General features: G+C 58.3%; 1 protein-coding gene across 1 annotated transcript in view; it reads left to right on the top strand.

The window, feature by feature from the left end:
- The window catches only part of RGMA (repulsive guidance molecule BMP co-receptor a), a 41,741-nt gene extending 24,242 nt beyond the window's left edge, over positions 1-17,499 (top strand). The window contains exons 3-4 of the mRNA XM_010962919.3: positions 7,394-7,908; positions 15,078-17,499. Of these exons, the coding sequence (XP_010961221.3) occupies positions 7,394-7,908; positions 15,078-15,788 (1,226 nt within the window). The 3' untranslated portion in view covers positions 15,789-17,499. The remainder of the gene's footprint in view (positions 1-7,393; positions 7,909-15,077) is intronic.
- Positions 17,500-19,807: the final 2,308 nt, after the last annotated feature.

A 19,807-nucleotide genomic window follows, 5' to 3' on the forward strand; every position in this document is an offset into this window, starting at 1 on the left:
AGGTCCCCGCAGAAAGGAACCCATTATTGCTCCCCGTGCTAAGGAATGTTCCGTGAACACAGGCTCACACACGTGTGTGTGCTGGCCGGGCGGGTGCCCTCCCACTCATCAGGACGGTGGAGGAGGGCCTGCTTGCAGATGGCAGGGCTGAGGGGAGAAAAGCCACTTCAAATGAATTTTGGCCCAGAGCAGCCAAGCAGATGAGCCCAGGGTTGCTGGAGGCAGAGCCAGAATGGAAAATTATCATCTCGAAAGCCAGGACTCAGGAGAAAGGGGTCTGCCTCAGAACAGGAAACCCAGATTGCTCACCTGCAAGCTTCGTTTGTACCTGAAAAATGATGTCTTTGCCTGTAACCACCTTCCTGGTGGAACCCAGGGTCGCTTAGGTCTCTGCCCTAAGACAGGCTGGTCTCGGCACGGAATCTCGGGCCTGGCCCCCGCCCACCGTGGGCCCCGCTTCCCCAGAGAAGCCCACAGCTGCCCGACTGCTTACGGCCTTGGGCCCGAGGGCCAGCACACGTGCTTTTTCATGTCCTCTTTGCTGTTGATCTGGCTCCGTGTGGCCCCCTTGGGAGCTGGGGGAGCGGGTCCAGTTTGGAAAGCTGAGGTGTGCCCTTTTCCTTGGCACTCAGCGTGGTTTCTTGCAGCGACTTGGCATGTGTGGAGGCTGGGACAGAGCAGCCTGGCTGGGTGTGACGAAGGGGCAGTGCCTCCTGCCTCAGCCCGGCGAGTGGCACTCCGCCACCTCTGCCCACACTTGGCAGTGAGTTAACCCCCAGCTCCCCAGCCTTCCCTCCTCCCATCCTAGGTCAATCCAGATTCTCGGAGAGGCTCCTCTTGCTTCGCTCTTTCTCCTGGAGGCCAGTCCTTGAGAAAACTCCCAGTGCGTTCAAGGGGTGAGAGACACACTGGAGTCACAGGCTAGATCAGCCCCCTGGAATATTCTTAAGCTGAACTGGGAGGGACACCTTTTAGGAGAGGTGATCGGTTCTGGCTGTTTGTGGGTTAAGTAAGGTAGGGTCCGCTGCACCTGGTGAAACCTCCAGTCCCTCACCTGGGCGTGTTCCTCTCGGTATCTGAGGCCAGACACCTGGATGTTTACGTCAGGACGATGGAGTGACACGGACCAGCAGCCTCTGGCATCTTGCAAGCAAGGAGACGCCAGAACACTGCCCTGGCTAGTGTTTGCCAAATCCTGGCACTAGATCCATTTGCTGTCACCTCTCAGATTCGGTGCTAAGGGATGGGAGATGGTGGAGAGTGGCCACGCGGCAGCACAGGTCTCCCTCTGAGCGCGGGCAGACGTCCCACCTCCTTTGGGATCCCCACCCCAACATGTTGCTAACAGCCTCAGCGTCCATGCTGCCTGGGCAGGTGGGCGGTGAAGACAGGGGACAGGCAGTGTCAGGCTTCAGTCCTGCCCTTTCCACCAAGGCTGTGTGGCAATTTCTCTCTGAAGCTACTTTCCCTGTGCTCTGCCTACTTCTATCCTAATTAAAGCCATGGCCTCTTAAGTTATACCACTTCCTAGAATAGCGTTCTGGTCATGCCATGCACTTACTGGAAATTATCTGGGGGGCTCACCGTGATCCACTGGACCTAGTCTAAAATCCTTAGGCTGGTGTACCAGGGTCCAGTCTGGAAAACAGAAACCATACAAGGTATTGCCACGGAGGGAACTTAATATAGGGGACTGTGTCTGTACGGGCGTGAGAGAACAGAAAAGGCTGCAAGGGACCACAGAGGCGCACAGAGTTGCAGGGAGCAGCTTCCACCCCTGGGCTGGGGGGGACAAAGGGAAGAGGAACCTGGGGACCCAGGGCTCGGTAGAGGGCCCGCTGCCCTGCTGGTCTTGGTGCTTCGGAGCAGCACCAGCGGCTGCTGGAGGGAAAGAAGAACCACTGCTGGGCAGTGGTGATAGAAACAGCCAGGGGACAAGGTAAACCCGCTTGGGCCTCATCTAGTGCCCCCTGGTGGTGGAATCTAACAGGAAGCTGAGTGACTGGGGAAATGGGGTTTGCGGAGTCCTGGCCCTACACGGAGCAGGGGAGAGCGGTGTGAAGCTGAGTGACTTTTACTTCATCACGACTTTCACTCAGGACTTTCACATCTGGCCCCAAACTCCCAGCCACAATCTCATCATCCGGCATCTTGCCTCTGACCAATGCCAGTTGTTTTGGAAGCCCCTTGGGCTTCGGGACCTTTGCCCCGCATCACCCACCAAATCCCAGTGCATTTCAAGCCCCCGTGCAAAGGCCGCTGCCCTGATACCCTCTCCGCCTCCGTCCTCAAACCTCAGTGTTCAGATGGACCTTATCTGCCCTGCGTCCTGGCAGTCTGTGTGGCTGACCCCACCTGAACACAGAAACCCACTGGGGCTTGTGCCGGGGACAGCAGGAGGCACGGTGCGTGGCACACAGTGGGGTCCAGAACCTTCAGCAAGTCCACGAATCCCAGCAGTTCCTCTGTAATCCACCGAGCTGGGCAGAACCCCCGTGACAGCCTTCTTCCTTCAAGAAGAGGCAGGTTTTTCTCTTCCCAGCCCACCCCACCCTCCCTACGCCGCGACTGAAACCTGATCTAATCCCTTGGCACGCGGGTAATTTATTGGTCTGTTGGGCTTTTCTTGGTGGCAAATTGCATTGTCTTTATTCCCGGGTTCAGGCTGAGGAGTGGCTCCCGCATTCCTAAGACTCCTTTCTCAGGGCCGAGCCTTCCCACCCCTTGGCGTTCGGCGAAATAAGTTTGATTGGGCTTCTTTGTTATGCAAACAAGACGGTAATAATCAGGCTATTATTCTGAAAGATTGGGCTTGATTAACAGTTCAAAGGAGGTCTCTGAAAGCAGTGAACGCCACACTGGTGCATAAATATTTTCATCCTGCCTGGGTTGGTACAGCTGGTGCTCCCACAGCTCCCTGCCCACCCCTATCAGTCTTTCTGTTTCTCAGAGAGAGAGGCGCTGGATTGCTGTTTAAAGGAAAGGAGTTAAATCAGGCAAGCTGTGTGGCAGTGATTTCTCTCCCTGCTGTGTCTCAGTCCACCTCCTCCCAAGTGAGAGGGTACGTTTGTGAGGGGCTGCGGCACAGATGCTCTGAGTGTGGAGGGTGGGAATCAGAGGAGTCTTGGACAGAGATGGGGGCCCCCTGCTCTTGGGATTTGCGGGCACCCTCTCTAGGGCATCCATGGTTGACACACAGTTCAGCGAGGCCCACAGAGAGGAGCAGCCAGAGAGGGAGACCGAAGAAGGGGACTCTGGGGAGCAGAGGGGTCATCTCCAGTGTTTGGAGGGTTACATTTGAGCCCTTTCTCTCTGGCTCTAGGGATGGGCCAGGACTTCACGGATCTCCCTGGGAGGCCGCTGTGGGTCCACAGCCGGGGTTGCCCAGGGCAGGAGGGGCCAACCCTGCCCGGCAGAATTCCGATGGCAGTGGAGGCCAGAGGCTGGCCTCCCACCGGGCAGGGATGCTGCAGGGAGATCTCCTGCTGGCTGGAGGTGCAAACCAGTGACCTCTGGCGTCCTTTGGGCCCCAGGGTCCTTGGCCCACCTTGAGAAACCAGCATGGAGTTTGGTCACAAAGTGATCATTAGATAAAGTGATCTTGACAAAGTCAGTTGCACAGAGAAGCAGGGAGCTCTGGCCCTAATTGCACAGGTTGGGGGCATATGGGTCCAATGGTTGCCCAGGGGCTCAACCTGAGCACCGAGGGCGCTGCCTGCACCCCCACCCTTTGAGCCAAGGGTCCCACCTCATGGGCACCAGAGGGAGCTCGGGGGCTTCCTGTTGGTGAGCCCGGGCTGGCCACTGTCTTTGGATTCTTCTCAGTTTGTTCCCTAGTAGCAAATCCCGAAAGTCCTAAGTCTGAAGAGGCTTGAGTCAAAACACACCTCTTATAGGCTTCTGAGGCAGCCTCTGCCTTTTCCTGGGTGTCAGAAATGGAGCTCCAGGTACCAAGGGTCAGCCACCCCCCACCCTACCCCCACCCAAGGACACAGTGGCTGAGATGGAAACAGAAGCCCAGGGAAACTTCTTACTTCCAGTCAAGTTCTTTAATCCCCTGGCTCTGCACAAAGGGGCCGGCGTGGCCCCGTCAGGAGGTGGCTGGCGGGCCACAGGGCCGTTTTGCCGTCTGCAGGAGCCAGGCAGGAACCGGGCAGCTGGCGGCCTTCCGTCACACTGCAAGCACCAGGGGAGGCCCACTCAGAAAAACCTCGTTTCCTGTTCCTGCTCACGCAAGTTGCAGAAAGATGTTTCAGACTCTTCAGGCTTTCTTCTCCTTCCTTCCTTCCTTGCACACTCACATCAGAAAGTCCCAGGTTTACTGTCTGGAATTCAGATCTCCTGCTTTTTTTTTTTTTTTTTTTTTAACTTACAGCACATAAAACTCAGCCCTCTGGGGTCTCTTTGGCAGGTGCCGCCCCAGCCCAGGGCTTTTCCTTTTGATGCTGGGCCAGGTTACACTCAGGTCCCTGACCTGCGGGACGTTTGGCCTGTGATTTACTAGAGTGGACACGGGGTGGCAGGATGACTCCATGGGGGTTGGGGCCCCTTGGCTCACCACCCGTGGGGACTGTCCAGCCCTGGCATCCGCAGCACACTCCCCTGAGGCCCCCAGGAGGCTACTGAAGGCCCGCCTGAGGCAGCAGGGCCCAGGAGAGCTGTGTTACTGCCTGGAGAGATGGCCCAGGGGACTGGGATCCCTCGGGTCTGGGCCCAGTTCGTGTTACTCTCGGTGGCCTCTTACAGACCACTCCCCCACCCTGATCTGCAGCTTCTCCTGTATAATGGGAGTGCTTGGACTTCTTTAAACTCTTAGGAAAGATGTACAAGGCCCAAGGGTTCAGGGCAGCTGGGGAAACCCAGGACAGCAGAGAAGTGTAGCCCCCAGTCATCATGGTCCTGGACCAATCCAGGTGGACTGTGGGGACAGTCACGCCCAAAGGGGTGTGAGTGGTCAGTGGGCAGGAAGAGCTGCCTAGACTGAACCAATCTGAATCGAGGTGGAAAGGTGTGCTGGCCAGGTCCCTAACCTGAGGGGGTGGGGAGGGCAGTGCCTGAGATTCACTAGGGGAGAGGCAGAGGGAGGGGATGGCTCCCACCCAGTGCCCTTCCATACTCTACCTGGTGACCCTTAACCTCTGACCTCACAGGGGGTTGAATTTGTCCCCCTCTGAGACCTTTTTCGGGGACCCTGTTTGTAAGTGGAGTGCTCACTGGTCCCAGGCAGGCCATGTACATCTCTTCAGCAGCCTCGGAGGCGGGTACTTCCTGCCTCATAGACAGGGAAACTGAGGCAGAGTCAGATTTCCCCACAACTACTGGTAGGGGACAGGGCAGGGCTGTGGGCCAGACTCTCCCCCTCCTTTGCCCATCATCCTGCACAGTCAGTGTCCCCTTCAGGCTTCTTCATTTTTGGCCCAGTCCTGGGTGGTAGCATCGAGAACATTCTCTAGATGGCTAAGAAATGGAATTGGCAGGACCTCAAGGGAGTGGGGGGCAAAAGGAGCTCACAAACACACACACACACACATACACACACACACACACACACACACACCCACCCCCAGCTCCTGGGTGCAAGGGCAGCTGGAGAGTGACCACTGTCACCACGCCACCTAGGGGTGGTGCACGGAGCTGCCATATCCCCCTCTGGGGGCGGCCTAGATCCAACTGGGGGCTCTGGGAGGGGGAAGGGAGCAAGAGAAGGAGCCACACTGAACAGAGATGAAAGGCCTTGTCTCTGAGGGCTGGCAGCCTGAGTGCCCCGGGTCGCTCAGGGTTGGCAGCTGCGACCCTGCTGGGTTTGCATCTTGGGAGACCTGGCTCCCTCTGACTGCCCCCCCCCAGCCCCTCCAGCCCACAAGGACAAGCTCCGTTCACACACTCCAGACTGGCCAGGCTGCAGGGGGTGCCGACTTGGCCCCTCTGAGGCTGTTGAAAAGAAAATGACCCTCTCTGTCCCCTGGGAGCCTGACAGATGTGCGGAAGCCAGGGCCTCAGGGCCGGCTGGGTCTCAAATAAAAAGAAAAATGCTCACCTGGATACTACCTGAAACGACCTTGTTGTGCCTACAGTGTGACAAACACAGGCCAAGTTAAGGGAAAAGCCTGACTTTTAGGTCGAGCCCCGGCTCCCCTACACCCGGGTGTGTGACTTGGGCAGGTCACCTCAGCTCCGAGAGTGCGGTGCCTGCACCTGCAGGGGTGGGCGAGCCCCAGGAGGGAGGTCGTCCAGGCATCCAGGTGCGGGGTCTGGCAGCACAGACGAGGGTAGAAAGCCAGCACCAGAGAAGTAAACTGACATTCCCAAGGTCACAAGCCAGGTTGGTGGCCCAGCCAGGAGTGGCTGAGACCCCCAGGGCCGGGCCTCCCAGCTGGTCTTCTGACCACTTTACCTGGAGCCTGTGTAGAAACTTCCCTCCTGCTGCCACCTGTGGTCACTGTGCGGCGGAATCCAGGAGGCCAGGAAAGGACAGGTTACGTGTGTCTAGGGACAGGAATCAGGTGTGTTAAAGCCGCCATTCTCAGGCATGGTTATACGTAGCTAATTAACTCTAAGGTCTCAAAGTTTGTGAGTGACCGTAAACATTTTTAAAAAGACATGAATTAGAGCAGATCCAAGGTTAACACTCTCAGTTGCTTCCCACCTTGCTCTCTCAAGCAGGAGAGAGAGGGATGGGGCTGTAGCAGCTAAGAGTGAAGGTACCCTCACTCTGCAGACAAAGTCATGGAACCAGGTCCTCAGTGAGCAGGGCGAATATAATCATCACACTGGCCAACATTCATTGAGCTTCTGCTCTTCAGTGGTGCTGTGCTAAGCCCTTTAACATTTTCTGCAACCTCATACAGTCGATACTATTATTATGTGATTCCATTTTCCAGATAGGTATAATGAGGCACAGAGAAGTTAAGGGATGTGTACAAGGTCACACAGTGGCAGAGATCAGGACACATACGGAATAGTGGGCCTTAATTCTCTGCCAGATTTCTGTTGCTTTTGCCAAATTCTTGGGAATGGTTGTGAAGGTGCCAACAGATGTCAGAGGCCCAAGGGTGGCCTGTCAGCTCCCACGGTTCTGCTGCCTTGAAACACAAACCACTCCCCCAATGCGGGGCGCCAGCCCTTTCAGCCTGTAAGTCTGCAGGCCTGTTTTTTCGGGGTCATTACAGGCTGCAGAAAGGATCCAGAAGGTGGGAGGGGCAGGTCCCACACTGAACTGCCACCTGCAGGAACTTTTCCTGTCCTCTGTGTGCAAACGGGCCGTGTGGGTGGTGCCGTCTGAGTTGAGGCATCCTTGGTCCCTGGCCCGGCCCTCAGCCCTAGCCCCCCAGGAGTGGAGGAGGCCTGGGCTGGCCACACCCCCCTGACTGTGCATGCCTTCCCATCCCCACAGCCACCTCCCCGTGCAAGATCCTCAAGTGTAACTCTGAGTTCTGGAGCGCCACCGCGGGCAGCCACGCGCCAGCCCCGGACGACGCCCCCGAGTTCTGCGCGGCTCTGCGCACCTACGCCCTGTGCACACGGCGCACGGCCCGCACCTGCCGGGGCGACCTCGCCTACCACTCGGCCGTCCATGGCATCGAGGACCTCATGAGCCAGCACAACTGCTCCAAGGATGGTCCCACGTCGCAGCCGCATGTGCGCACGCTGCCGCCACCAGGGGACAGCCAGGAGCGCTCCGACAGCCCCGAGATCTGTCACTACGAGAAGAGCTTCCACAAGCACGCGGCCGCACCCAACTACACGCACTGCGGCCTCTTCGGGGACCCGCACCTCCGGACTTTCACAGATCGCTTCCAGACCTGCAAGGTGCAGGGCGCCTGGCCGCTCATCGACAACAATTACCTGAACGTGCAGGTCACCAACACGCCAGTGCTGCCAGGCTCCGCAGCCACTGCCACCAGCAAGGTAAGGGGCGGTGGGCAGGTGGGGCCGCCCTTGGTGGGGGTGGGGTCACAGCGCCCGGCCCAGACGCCTCCTGCACCCACTGTGATGTTACTGTCAGTAAATGAGCACATTCTTTAGAAAGGAATGTTCTGGAGATTCTTTGGCATAGGTTAAAAACCACCCTGGAACCACTTCTGCACATTTTCCTAGAATGTGATGTTTCTCATCTGGACACCATGCACTGGGGGTCTGTCAAATCAGCATTCTGGGGTCAGAAACCAGCATACACACGTACATTTTTTTTTCATTTGGACAAGCCAAACATAGCATCCATTAAAGGCAGTTTGTGAATACTTTGTAGGTGGAAGGGTCAAGATTTAGGAAACAGTTCCTGTGTATACACGCATTGGGTCTAGATGTAAGATGGATTTCTTACTGGAGTTACAGTGCAGGAAGTTTAGAAACACTCCCAGTACATCTAGTTTCAAACTTCTGGAATATTCTTTTCTTGCCCACCACCCCCCAAACGATGTTTCGGTAGAATTCCAGTGGTAAATCCCAATAAAGAGAAACCGATTCCGATAAAGGGAAACCTCTTTGTGGTACGTGTTCATCGTTGCCCTCTCGGAGCTTCCTGTCTAGTGAGAGGACAAGTGGACCCTGCAGCCTCCTGAAGGCGACCGTCCTACCCAGAGGTTCTCGTTGTGGCTGCACATTTACAAACTAAGCAGATTTTAAAAGATAGTGATTCTCAGCCCCCCAGGCCGGTCTGACTCCAAATCTCTGAGTGAGGTCAGACTTGTTCTTTTTTTAAAGTCCCTAGTGATTCTGGTGCCTGGTGGGCGCTGGGGAGGCTGGTGGGAAGCCAGGGCTATAGGCTGCTGCTGGGGCCAGTCCAGGCTGCGGGGTTCCATCCTGCCCTTTGTCTCTGCCCCTCACAGACACCGAAAGGCCGCAGCCTCAGAGCAGAGAGGGCCATGGTGTCTGGGTACAGGGAAGACAGAACAAGTGAAGACAGAGCTTCAGTCCGCTGGGCACCCCATGCAGCCTCTCCATCCTCCCTTGGGCTAGCCCTGCCCTGCCCTGCCCAGCCAGGCACTTCCATTTGACACATCCAGAACCTGAGGCTCTAAGAGGCGAAGTGGCCTCCCCACCCAACGTGCAGTCAGCTGAGAACACCAAGCTAGGATCTGACCTGGGCCGGAGCATGGTGTGTTCTCACTGCCAGGACAGGCGGTTCCCATCTGAAGCCCCAGAGGCAACCGAGAGCTGGTCATTTTCTGACCTAGGGAGGCCTCAGTGTCTGGGTGGCAGGACTTGAGCTCTGCTCATGGGTCCACAGCCAGAGGCAGCTGTGATGTGGCCCGTGGCCCAGGCAATGGGACATTCCTGTCCACCCTAGATTCTCCCTCCCGTTTTCCAGGAGGGTCTCCTGCAAGGGTGGGTGTCGCCTCCAGTCCAGGAGGCTGGTGGGTGATCAGAGTCCCCACGATGGGGGCACCTCTGCCTCCCCTGGGCCTGGCCAGAGCCCCTGGGGTTTCCGGTTTGGCAGTGGGTCTGTTTTCCCAGGAAGAGCACATTGCAAGGCGGCATGTGGGGCAGCGCCAGGCTGGCCCACAAGGGCGTTTCTGTTCCTTCTTGTCCCTCCACACCCCAGAGGAGGACAGTGAGGTGACCTGGCAGCCAGGAAAATTCCTGCCACCTCCCTCTGCTCTGGTGGCCCTTGCATGCCTGCAGGGGTCTCTCTCTGGGACCAACTGCTGGGTAGGAAACAAGCCGGCCTTGGCCCCAGGCCATTGAAGCCTAGTGGGCAGAAAATTGTGGCTGGTGGTCCTTCTGCCCCATCCCTATTCCCCGCCCTCCGCAGACCAAGGGGGGCATGAGTCAAGGACCCGGCCGCCTTCTCTGCGGCCCCTTCACCTTCCCGCCTCCGTCCCCAGAGCCAAGATAAATGAACGCTGGGAGTCTGAGGCTGCAGCTTCTAAATCTAGCAGCAAACATACTGTGGAGGGGGACCCCACCTCCCTGTCCCATCCTGACAGGGGGCGCCCAGGAGGTCCAGGGGGTGAGAGGGCTGTGGACCTCAGGAGGCCTGCCCCTCCTGACCCAGGGTGGGGCATCAAATGTGATAACAGACCTGGGAGGAATAGTGGTCGGTGACCAGCAAGGCGGAGCTGCTGCCCTCTTTGGGGGGGGGGGGTGACAGGTAGAGCAAGTCTTTAGGTCCCACACTGGGGGGTCCCACAGGCTGGGGTGATGCGCCTGGGCTTAGACCCTGGACCCCACCCTAGGCTCTCCGCTGACACGCAGAAGGACCCTGAGCTCAGCAAGGCAGTCCAGAAACCACATGGATGAATCATTCATTCCTGTGTTCCATTCATTCATTCAGCCCACATTTTTCAAATGCCCACTCTGTTCCAGACTCACTGCTGGACACTGTGGTCAGCAGACCTGCCCAAGCAGACATTGGGGGGGGAGGCCTCCCTTCCTCTCCCAGTGTGGAGCCTCCAGAAGAGTAGGGAGCTCGGCAGCTGGGCCCCTTAACCAACCCAGACCGTTCCTGCTGCAACCAGGGACCCCCTTGCTCTTGTCAGCAGGCTAAGGGCCCTCTGACAGCCTTCTATTGTCTTCCCATCAGCCAGGAGGCAGCGCAAGGCTCTTGGCTGGAGGCCAGGCAGTGACAGGCTCAGTGTCTGTGGCCTGGCGGGTCTCAGGTCTCAGGGCAGACTGGGGGCCTCATGGTACCCAGGTGAGAGATGTCGGTGGCTGGTTGCCAGCACCCTCAGCCTGCCTCTGCCTGTTCTCGTGGGCCTCCATTACTCAGCTGTGTTTGTTCCTTCGTTGATTCAGAAGACACTGACCAGGCAGCTCTTTTGTGACGGTCTCTGTTCTTGGGGATGCTTCCCTCCCAACAGCTCCCAGGCTAATGATGGAGAAGAAGCCGGCCAAGGGGTGCTGGCAATGGGTGCTTGGGCAGCAGGATGCTGAGGGCCTGGGGGCGCCTGAGGGGAGGGCTCCTGCAAGTACTTGCACCGAGCTTGCACCCCGAAGGATGGACAGGAGTAGGTGGCAGCAGAGCCAAGCAGAATGTGGGCTTTTATCTCTGAGGTGTTCGGGCCGGGGGCTCTTGTGGTACCCCCTCCCCCTGCAAGAGCCCTCTGCCTGACTCCCTGCTCACAGGAACCCACTCCCTTCAGCCGCAGTGCCCGCCCGAGAGTGTGCTGTTGGCTGGTCCAGCCCTTCCCATCCCTCTGTTCTTTGGAGGGTCAAGATCTAGTGTTTCCCAGCCAGCTTCCTGCTCCCGGGGACTGCCTCCCCTGCCCGACCCCATCCCTGACCCCCCCCTGCTCTGTCTCCCTCTTGCCAGCTGTGCATTTTACAGGTGGGGAAACTGAGCCTTAGGGAGGAGAGGAACTCCGGGGTCCCTGCCTTCCCCCCTCCCCCAGCCCCCTTGCAGGCCCCCCGGGAGCACTGACGTCCCCTCACCCAGCATCACTGCTCGGCTTGTCTGTGATACCACCCCTCACCCCCCGGAATGTGAGCTTCATGAGAACCTGGGACTTGGCCTGTTTCCTCCCCTCCTGGGGACACAGCCCCCAGTCCCAGGCCTGGCACATAGTCAGTGCTCCCTAAATAGCTGTCAGTGAAGTGGGGCTCTGCCCCCTGCCCGGCGGTGGAGAGGGCGCGGGCCCCTCCGGGAAGGGGGGCAGCAGAGGGGAGCGGCGGCCGCACCCGTGGCCGCATTGGCAGCGAGCCGCCCGGCTTTCGACAGGCCCCCTTCATGCTGTTACTTGTGGTTGAGTCCCTGGCACTGGTGCCAAGAAGAGTCAAGCGGCCTGTCAGCCTTCCAGGAGACTGTCTCCACGAGAGATGGCGGTTAGAGCGAAACCAGCCTTTCCTGTTCCAGGGAGGCTGATGGCCCTTGGAAAGCCGCTCCCCCCTTCCCGCCCCCAGTGTCTCTGTGTCTGTGTGGCCCTGCACACCAGGCACACCAGGCAGGGACATCGGAGCCCCTCATCCCATTCCCCTCCCTCAAAGGCAGGACCACCCAGCGCCCAGACCACCCGGCTGGCCCACCTCCCGGCCCCCCGCAGGCAGCCTCCACATCAGGGCAGGAGCCTCGGTTGGAGCAGGAGGTGGATCCAGGTGAAGTGGTAGGTCTGGGCGGGAGGGGGGCAGCCATTCCCTGTGGTTCAATACGTAGGACTCGCTCAAGGCGGGATGGAGAGGCTACAGCCGCCTTGGACATCCCACAGCCTATGACCTCCAGGGAGCCCCGGGCCCAGGGAGCTGTGCATGGGGCCCCTGGCATTCAGCTTCCGAGCCCAGCCCCTCCTTGTGTCCTGGGAAGACTCCAGAGTGTGCCCCCTGCCCACCCCGCCGTCATCTGTCAGGCCCCACAGGCACAGCATGGTGGCCCCGAGGCTTCTAGGGCCCACGAGGAGGCTTTCCTTTCTTCTCAAGGCAGAAGGGAAAAGTCAGTGTCATCCCACCTAGACTGTATTAGCCTTCACACCAACGCGGTCCAGAAATGCAGCTTTCAACCTTTCTGATGGAGGGCGGGCCCCACAAAGCCTCAAGTGCCTAGAGTTCTCAGGCGTCACACTGCGGCCTGCGTGCGCCCCTAACACCCTCTCGTCCCTGCATTTCTCAGGAGCAGGGTAAGAAGGGCCAGGGTCTCCTCTGAGTTCCCTCTAAAGGCCTCAGGCTCCTCATACGCTCCCTGCCTGGTCACCACTGAGCTTTACTCTGGTGGTGTGGGCAGGGGGACCCACTGTGCAGTGATGAATCAGAGCCAGGGACACCTCCACCCCAGCTCTTGCCACCCTGTTGGGGTGCTCAGCCTTGAAATTTCTGCAGCCTCTGGGCCACCTCTCTCTCCAGTCCTCAGCACCTGTTCCTGAGGCCCCAGGCAGAGGCCACTCCCTGCCAGCCTCCCCCTAGGCCTCCTGGCTGTGCCCCAGCCACCCCAGAACTGCAGCCAGACATGCTCCAGGCCTGGGTCCTGCCTGTCTCGGCTGGCCTCTCCCTGCCCTCTGCCTGAGCTGAGGTCTGTCTGCAGCTCTCCCCACCATCCCTTCCCCATCACAGTTGCTCTGGGTCTCCTCTTTGGTGCCTGGCAGGAAATTGCCTTAGTGCCTTGAGGTGCTGCCCTCAGCCCGCAGGCCACCCCAGGCCACCCCAGGCCATCTTCATGCCCCTGAACAGCCATGTACCCCGGGCTTCCCAGGCAGAGAATTCAGCCATGGCCAGCCATACGTGTCATCAGCAGCTCCCTGCCCCTTGCTGGAGCCCCCCAGGTCTAATATGTTATGAGGAGGCATGGTACCCCTCAGGGAGCCTTGTGAGCCAGCTGGCGAGGCCTTTTCTTCTCCAGGCTTGGTGGCATGGGTGAGGGGACAAACAAAGCCTGGAGTGGTGTACAGGGGCCGTGTAGAAGTTGGGGTGGGGGGTCCTTTTAGCAGGGGGTTCCAAAAAGCCTGGGCACCGACTTGCCCCCATCACCCTGCCTCCCTCCCTGGCTTTGGGCTGGGAGTCCAGGTTCCAGTGGCCCTTGGGCCCGGGGGTGCTGTGACCACAGAGGCACCCAGAGCCACCAGTGGTAAAGCCACTGGCACCCGCAGCAGGAACGTCAGCGGGGCCGTTTCCCAGTTTCCCTCATGTCTCCGCCTCATACAGTCTTCCTGGTTAGGATTACGGAGGAAGGAGCAGCCGGACGTTTCACCCTGGGTGCCGGGGAAACACACCATTCCCTGGGCTGTTTCTGTCTCTTATCCTTCTCCCAAGCCTCCCACCCTATGGCTCTGTGGCCAATGAAATGCCCAGGCACTGGAAACCAAGAGCCTAATCCCACCTCTGCCTCTTGCTCGCTGTGTGACCTCGGGCAAGTCACTTTCCCTCTCTGAACCCGAATTTCCTTATCTGTAAATCGGAGGTGATGTCACCTGCCCTGCTGTACCGCACAGGACAAGAAGTAATGAATGTAGCGAGCGTGTCTGTGGTTCTCAGGAGGACAGTTACTGATGGAGCCACTCAGCCCTCTGCTTCTCTAGCAGCTCAGCGCTTCCCCTTGCCCCAGCTGCAGGCTCCAGCAGAAAAGGGCCTCCCTGCTCCCCTGGCTGTCCCAGTCTGGAGCCCCCTTCTCCCTTTTGCTGACCGGCCCCTCCCTCTCCTCCCTGTGCCTCCTGCTCACCTCCAAGGCCCAGCTGGTTACCCCTCGGGGCAGCCCTGCTGTGGTGGCCTCTGCTGGCCTCTGGTCACCTGCATGGATTTTGTTTGCTTGTTCTTTCTTTGAACATCAGCCTTTTCCATTTCACCTGCTGTTACGTTCGGCCAGTGGCTTGCAGCCCTTTTCCAGGAATTCTGCTGCGGGTCCCCTGGCAGTGTGAGAGGTGATGTTAGATGGTTGTGGGCCTATGCATTTCCTATTGCTGCTGTAACAAGTACCACAAACCGAGTGGTTCAAACAGAAACTTACTCCCTTACACTTCTGAAGGCGAAAGTCTGAAATGGGTCTTACAGGGCTAACATCAAGGCAGATGCTTCCAGCAGCTCCAGGGGGAAATCTGTTTGTTACCTCTTTCAGCCTCTGGGGGCTGCCGGCATCCTTCAGCTTGAGGCCGCATCATCTCTGTCTCCATGGAAATGCAGCCTTCTATTCTGTGGTCAGATCTCCCTCTGCCTCCGCCTTTTGATCGCATGTGATCACTTTTAGGGCCCACCAGGAAAATCCAGACTCACTTCTCCATCTCAGTAACCATAACGTAATCCCACCTGCACAAGCCCGTTTGCCATATGAGGTCACACGTTCACAGGTTCTAGGGATTAGGGCCTGATACCTCGGAGGCCGTGATTCGGCCCACTACAGTGGACAAGGACCTTTTTATTTTTAATTGGCTGGGCTTTTCTTTTTATGGTTCACCTCTGCTTATGGTCAATGAACTGGTTCCCACTTAGTGTAGTAGTATGAAGTTCCCCTTCTAGTCAGAAAAAAAATTTTAAGCAAAAAAGCAAATTGTTTTAAAGAAAAATATGAAATGCATAACAGTGCAGGTGGCACTGAGCTGTGACCAGAATGGGGGACGGACAGTCTGGGGCACCTGGGGGCTCCTGCCATCCTTCCTCGGAGTCCAGAGCATCATGAAAACGGGGCTGGGCCTCACGCCCTCTCTCTGTCCCCTTCCGCGCAGCTCACCATCATCTTCAAGAACTTCCAGGAGTGTGTGGACCAGAAGGTGTACCAGGCTGAGATGGACGAGCTCCCGGCCGCCTTTGCCGACGGCTCCAAGAACGGCGGGGACAAGCACGGGGCCAACAGCCTGAAGATCACGGAGAAGGTGTCGGGCCAGCACGTGGAGATCCAGGCCAAGTACATCGGCACCACCATCGTGGTCCGCCAGGTGGGCCGCTACCTGACTTTCGCGGTCCGCATGCCCGAGGAGGTGGTCAACGCCGTGGAAGACCGGGACAGCCAGGGCCTCTACCTCTGCCTGCGGGGCTGCCCCCTCAACCAGCAGATCGACTTCCAGGCCTTCCGCGCCGAGGGCCCCGGTGCCCGCCGGCCGCCAGCCGCCAGCCCCGCCCCAGCGGCCCCTGACACCTTCCCGTACGAGACGGCCGTGGCCAAGTGTAAGGAGAAGCTGCCCGTGGAGGACCTCTACTACCAGGCCTGCGTCTTCGACCTGCTCACCACGGGAGACGTGAACTTCACCCTGGCCGCCTACTACGCGCTGGAGGACGTCAAGATGCTCCACTCCAACAAGGACAAGTTGCACCTGTACGAGAGGACTCGGGAGCCCCCGGGCCGGGCAGCCTCTGCGGGGCCGCCCTCGGCCCCCCAGCCCCTCTTCAGCAGCCTTCTGCTCCTGACTCTGCTCCCTGCGCTCTTGGAGGCTGCGTAGGACGGAGAGCCAGGCGTCTGCAAGCTGGTCGGCGGCTGCACGCGAGGGCTGGTGGCCCCGCACTCCCTGCAGGGGTCTGGAACCCAGCCAGCCACATGGGACGGTTACCTCCGAGCTGCCTGGGGCTGCCTGCTGGCAAGGGCTGGGGGCGTGGGGCATCCCCTCCCCTCCCGGGGGCCTGTGACAAGGTTGTGGTGACCGGTGCTGTGATGTTTGTGACAGTAGAGCTGTGCAGAGGGAGAGCCGCTCCTCTCCGCCCGCCCCGCCGTGTGAATGTGCAAATCAGAGCCCCTCAGGCCCAAGCCCCCGCCCGAAGCCCCCACCCCGCCAGAGACACTGGGCGTGGGCAGAGTCGAGCTGCCCCCACCCCTCGCAATGCACTGAAACAGGCCCGGCTGACTGCTGCACGCGCATCCTGGGGCCGCCCGCGCCCGCGCCCACACCCACGCCCACGCACACACTCACACACACTCGCACACATGAAGCCAGGGTCTGAGGCAGCCTCAAGGCTGGACCCCCCTGGGCAGGCAGGGCATCCTTTCCCCTTGGGCTTGAGGACACCCCCAGGGCTTGCTGAGCATCGTTAGGAAACTGATAGAACCCTTAGGCCAAAAGGTTGTGCCCTCCCGGTGCCTTTCTGCCCATGGCCTCCCTGAGAGCCAGGGAGAGACCACCGTGTGCGCCCCGGCTGCTGTGGGTGCGGGTTCAGCCCTGCAGGTGGAGGACAACACATGTTGGCACGTGCTCTGAGCGATGGCCCTTCCCCCACCCTCCTGTCCCCTGTTCCCTACTGTTCTAAGGAAGTCGAGTCTTTGTTTCTAAACGTCTAAACAGAGAACTGCTCCCTTGATTTCTGTTCCTTCCTCTCCAGCAGGTGGCAGGAGCCTGTGGGCAGCGGGGCTGGGGCCACAGGGTGTGGGCTGGAGACCCAGTGGATAGGGCCAGCTGGCCTGCCCTGATCCTCTGCTGTCTCCTCACCTGCCTCTCAGAGCCCCCCTCCCCACCCTGTCCACCCAGGTATGCATTCTGGGGAGAGGAGCAGGTTCTGGAAGGGGTCTTAGCCCTTAGCGTCCCTGGCAGGGTCTCCTCCATCTCAGCCTTTCCCTTAAGCCCAGTGGCCACACAACCAGGAGTCTTGCCGCTGGGCCTGGCTCCAGCCTCTTGTCAGCCAGGCTGCCCGTCCCAGGAGCCCCGAACCAGCCCCACCTCTGCTGCTGTTTCAGAGAACCCCAGGGACCAGCACTGGGCTGGGCTCCACTCCCAAAGGTACGGCTGGGCCCCAGAGGGCGATCCTCCCAGAAGCCCCCACAGGCCCACACTGTCCCCACTCGCCCGCCACATCCCCGGCAGCCTCTCTGCTGTTCCCCCGGGACCTCTCATACACTGGCCCAGGAGGCTGCGGATGTCCCTGCCTCCCCCTCCAAGAGGTCCTCTCTCCCTGCCAAGCCGTGGGCATGGGCGGGTGGGCGGGCAGGTGGGTGGGAGGCGTGGCCCAGCCCCTCCCTGCTGGTTTTTAGATGGTCCCTCTGTTGGAAGTCAAAAGTGAAGCACTTTATTTTGGTTGTGTTTGATCGAGTTCTGCTTGGAAGTGGGGACCCCTCACTGCGTCCTGTGTCTGCGACCTGTGTGGAGTGTCACCACATGTACATACTGTAAATTATTTATTAATGGCTAAATGCAAGTAAAGTTTGGGTTTTGTTTTGTTATTTTCTTTTGGACTACGTGTTGGAGTTTGTTTTCTGAACAGGCTTTGGTTCCTTTGAGGGTGGAGGGTTGACTTTGGTGGTAGGTGTCCCATTACAGTGTGTGTACCTGGGGTGGGGGACAGTGCGTGTGCATGTGTGAGCTGAGTGTTGTGAATGCCTGCAGAAGGTGAAGCAGTGTAACAACCAAATCCTCATGCTTCTCTAAAATTACTTTTTCTCCTTATAATGAGCTATCTTTAGGGCTTGAGGGGTCCAGGTTCCCTTGCAGAGCTGGAACCATCTGGAAGACAGATGGCCACATGGTGGAGGGACAAGGAAGGGCCTTCTGGGATGAGGTTGGGTGGGCTGGCCTGAGATTCAGGATGAGACCATCTTTGCTGCTACCATCAGGCTAGGACCCCCAAGCTGGGAGTGGCTGCTTCCTTCCCAAAGGTCCCCCTCCTGGCTCGCAGCCCAGGGATAGGGTGATGGCACTGTGGAGGGGTCTGTCAGCCTGCAAGAGACCGAAGCTTTTTTGGGGCCAGGTTAACTGCTGGCTGTATTCACATTTTATCTTTTGAAACTACCAGTGAGTCAAGAACAAATGCCTGCCCATTTTACAGATCAGAAAAGGGAGGCTCGGGGAGCTGGATTGATTTGCCTAGGGTTACTTAGCAAGGGCAAGGCCACAATGTACACTTAGGTCTGTTTTGCCCCCAAATCCCTGCTGTGAATACTAAATGAGCAGCAGAGTTAAGCCAGACCACATCTCAGCTTCTCCACTTTCCTAGCTGTGTGACCTTGAGCAAGTCACTTAACCTCTCTGAGCCTCCATTCCCTCTTCTGTAAAATGGGCTTGCCCATCCCATAGAGTTGTTTGAAGATACAGTGAATTAATTCATGTAAAGTACTTAGGACAGAACCTGGCACACAGTGAATGTCCAGTGTTGGTGCCATTCTTAGCCCAAGCTAGAGGGGTTGAGTGGGAAGATGTGTGAAAGGAGGGGGAGAGGGCCACATGGACCCTGGAATCTTGGTAGGGAGAGGAACTGAGAAGCCCAGAGAGTGACTGTGTACACCAGTCCCAAGCCGAGGAGGAAGCTAAAAATAGGAAGAGAGAACTTCCTTTTCTTACACAGGCTCCCAGAGAGAACAGGGGAACCTGGGCTTCGGGAGGGAGAAATCAGCCTGGAAGGGACGAAACCAGCCTGGAAGGGACAAAACCAGGCTGGACCACCCCCACGCACCTTACCTAGTTGCCCAGACTCATCCTCGCTAGCAACTGGGATGAAATAAATTACTCACTTGGGGGTTGGGGGTGGGGAGGTGTTGACACCCCTGTTGGCCCTTGGCCAGCACAGAAGAACACATTATTGAGAAGCCAGGGCACACGGGAGGGGAAAAAAAAAATGTCTCATTCACCATCAGGTGAAAATGCTACGGCACTTGCCAGAAACTAGTCTTGGGTTGGAATTCGTTCAGGACCCTGAACTTAACCTGCTGGAATTCTTTTCCAAGTACTATGCTGCTGGTGAACATGGAAGTTTGCATTCATCGTGAATATGGAACAGAGTCTCGAGCTCCGTGGTCCCCAAGAAGTAGGGTCATCTTGCTGGGCGGGCCGGGTCTGGAGCAGAGACCCTGCGCAGCTCGGCCCGGCCGGGTGGCCTGGAGGCACACGCAGCGGCGAGAACTCCCGGAGATCCCGCTTGGTGAAGCAGAATTTGTCAGAATAGAAGACGGGAGACAAGGAGCTACCAGAAACAAATCAATGCGAGTCATTTATAATGCAGGGGGCAAATCTGGGGATGAAAATGATCACCAGAACACTTGGACAGAGACCCGCTGGAGCCAGGCCAGAGGGGGGCTCGTCAGAGTCGGGCCAGCCAGCCGGCGGGTGGAGCAGGGGTGGCACTTGGTCTTGGGCGGCAGGCCGACTTGGCCTCCAGACTGCCTCTGCCTGTCGCTGACTGTGTGGTCTCCCTTGGATTTTTTGAACCTTAGATTCCTTATTTGTAAAATGGAATTATGAGTACCAGCCTCCCAAGGCCATGACAGAACTCCAATGAGCTAACGCTCATAAATTGCCTCGCACATGGGCCCTGGCGCGCCCGGGCAGCGCCGGGAGGCCGCCAGAAACGGCCATCATCTCCCTTTGCGATTGCCTGTGTTCCTTGGTTCATCGGATACCGCTTTCAGGATCGCTGGTGCTGGGAGGCACAGCAGAGGCACGTGCACGCTAGCTTGCGTTCTCGTTGGAGACACAGGTCCGTCACTAAGCACTTCTGGAAGTGAGTGCCCCATGGTGACAGCGACATGAAGAAAAGGGTTCAT

This window comes from Camelus bactrianus, chromosome 27 (assembly GCF_048773025.1).
Source record: "Camelus bactrianus isolate YW-2024 breed Bactrian camel chromosome 27, ASM4877302v1, whole genome shotgun sequence".
NCBI lineage: Eukaryota > Metazoa > Chordata > Mammalia > Artiodactyla > Camelidae > Camelus > Camelus bactrianus.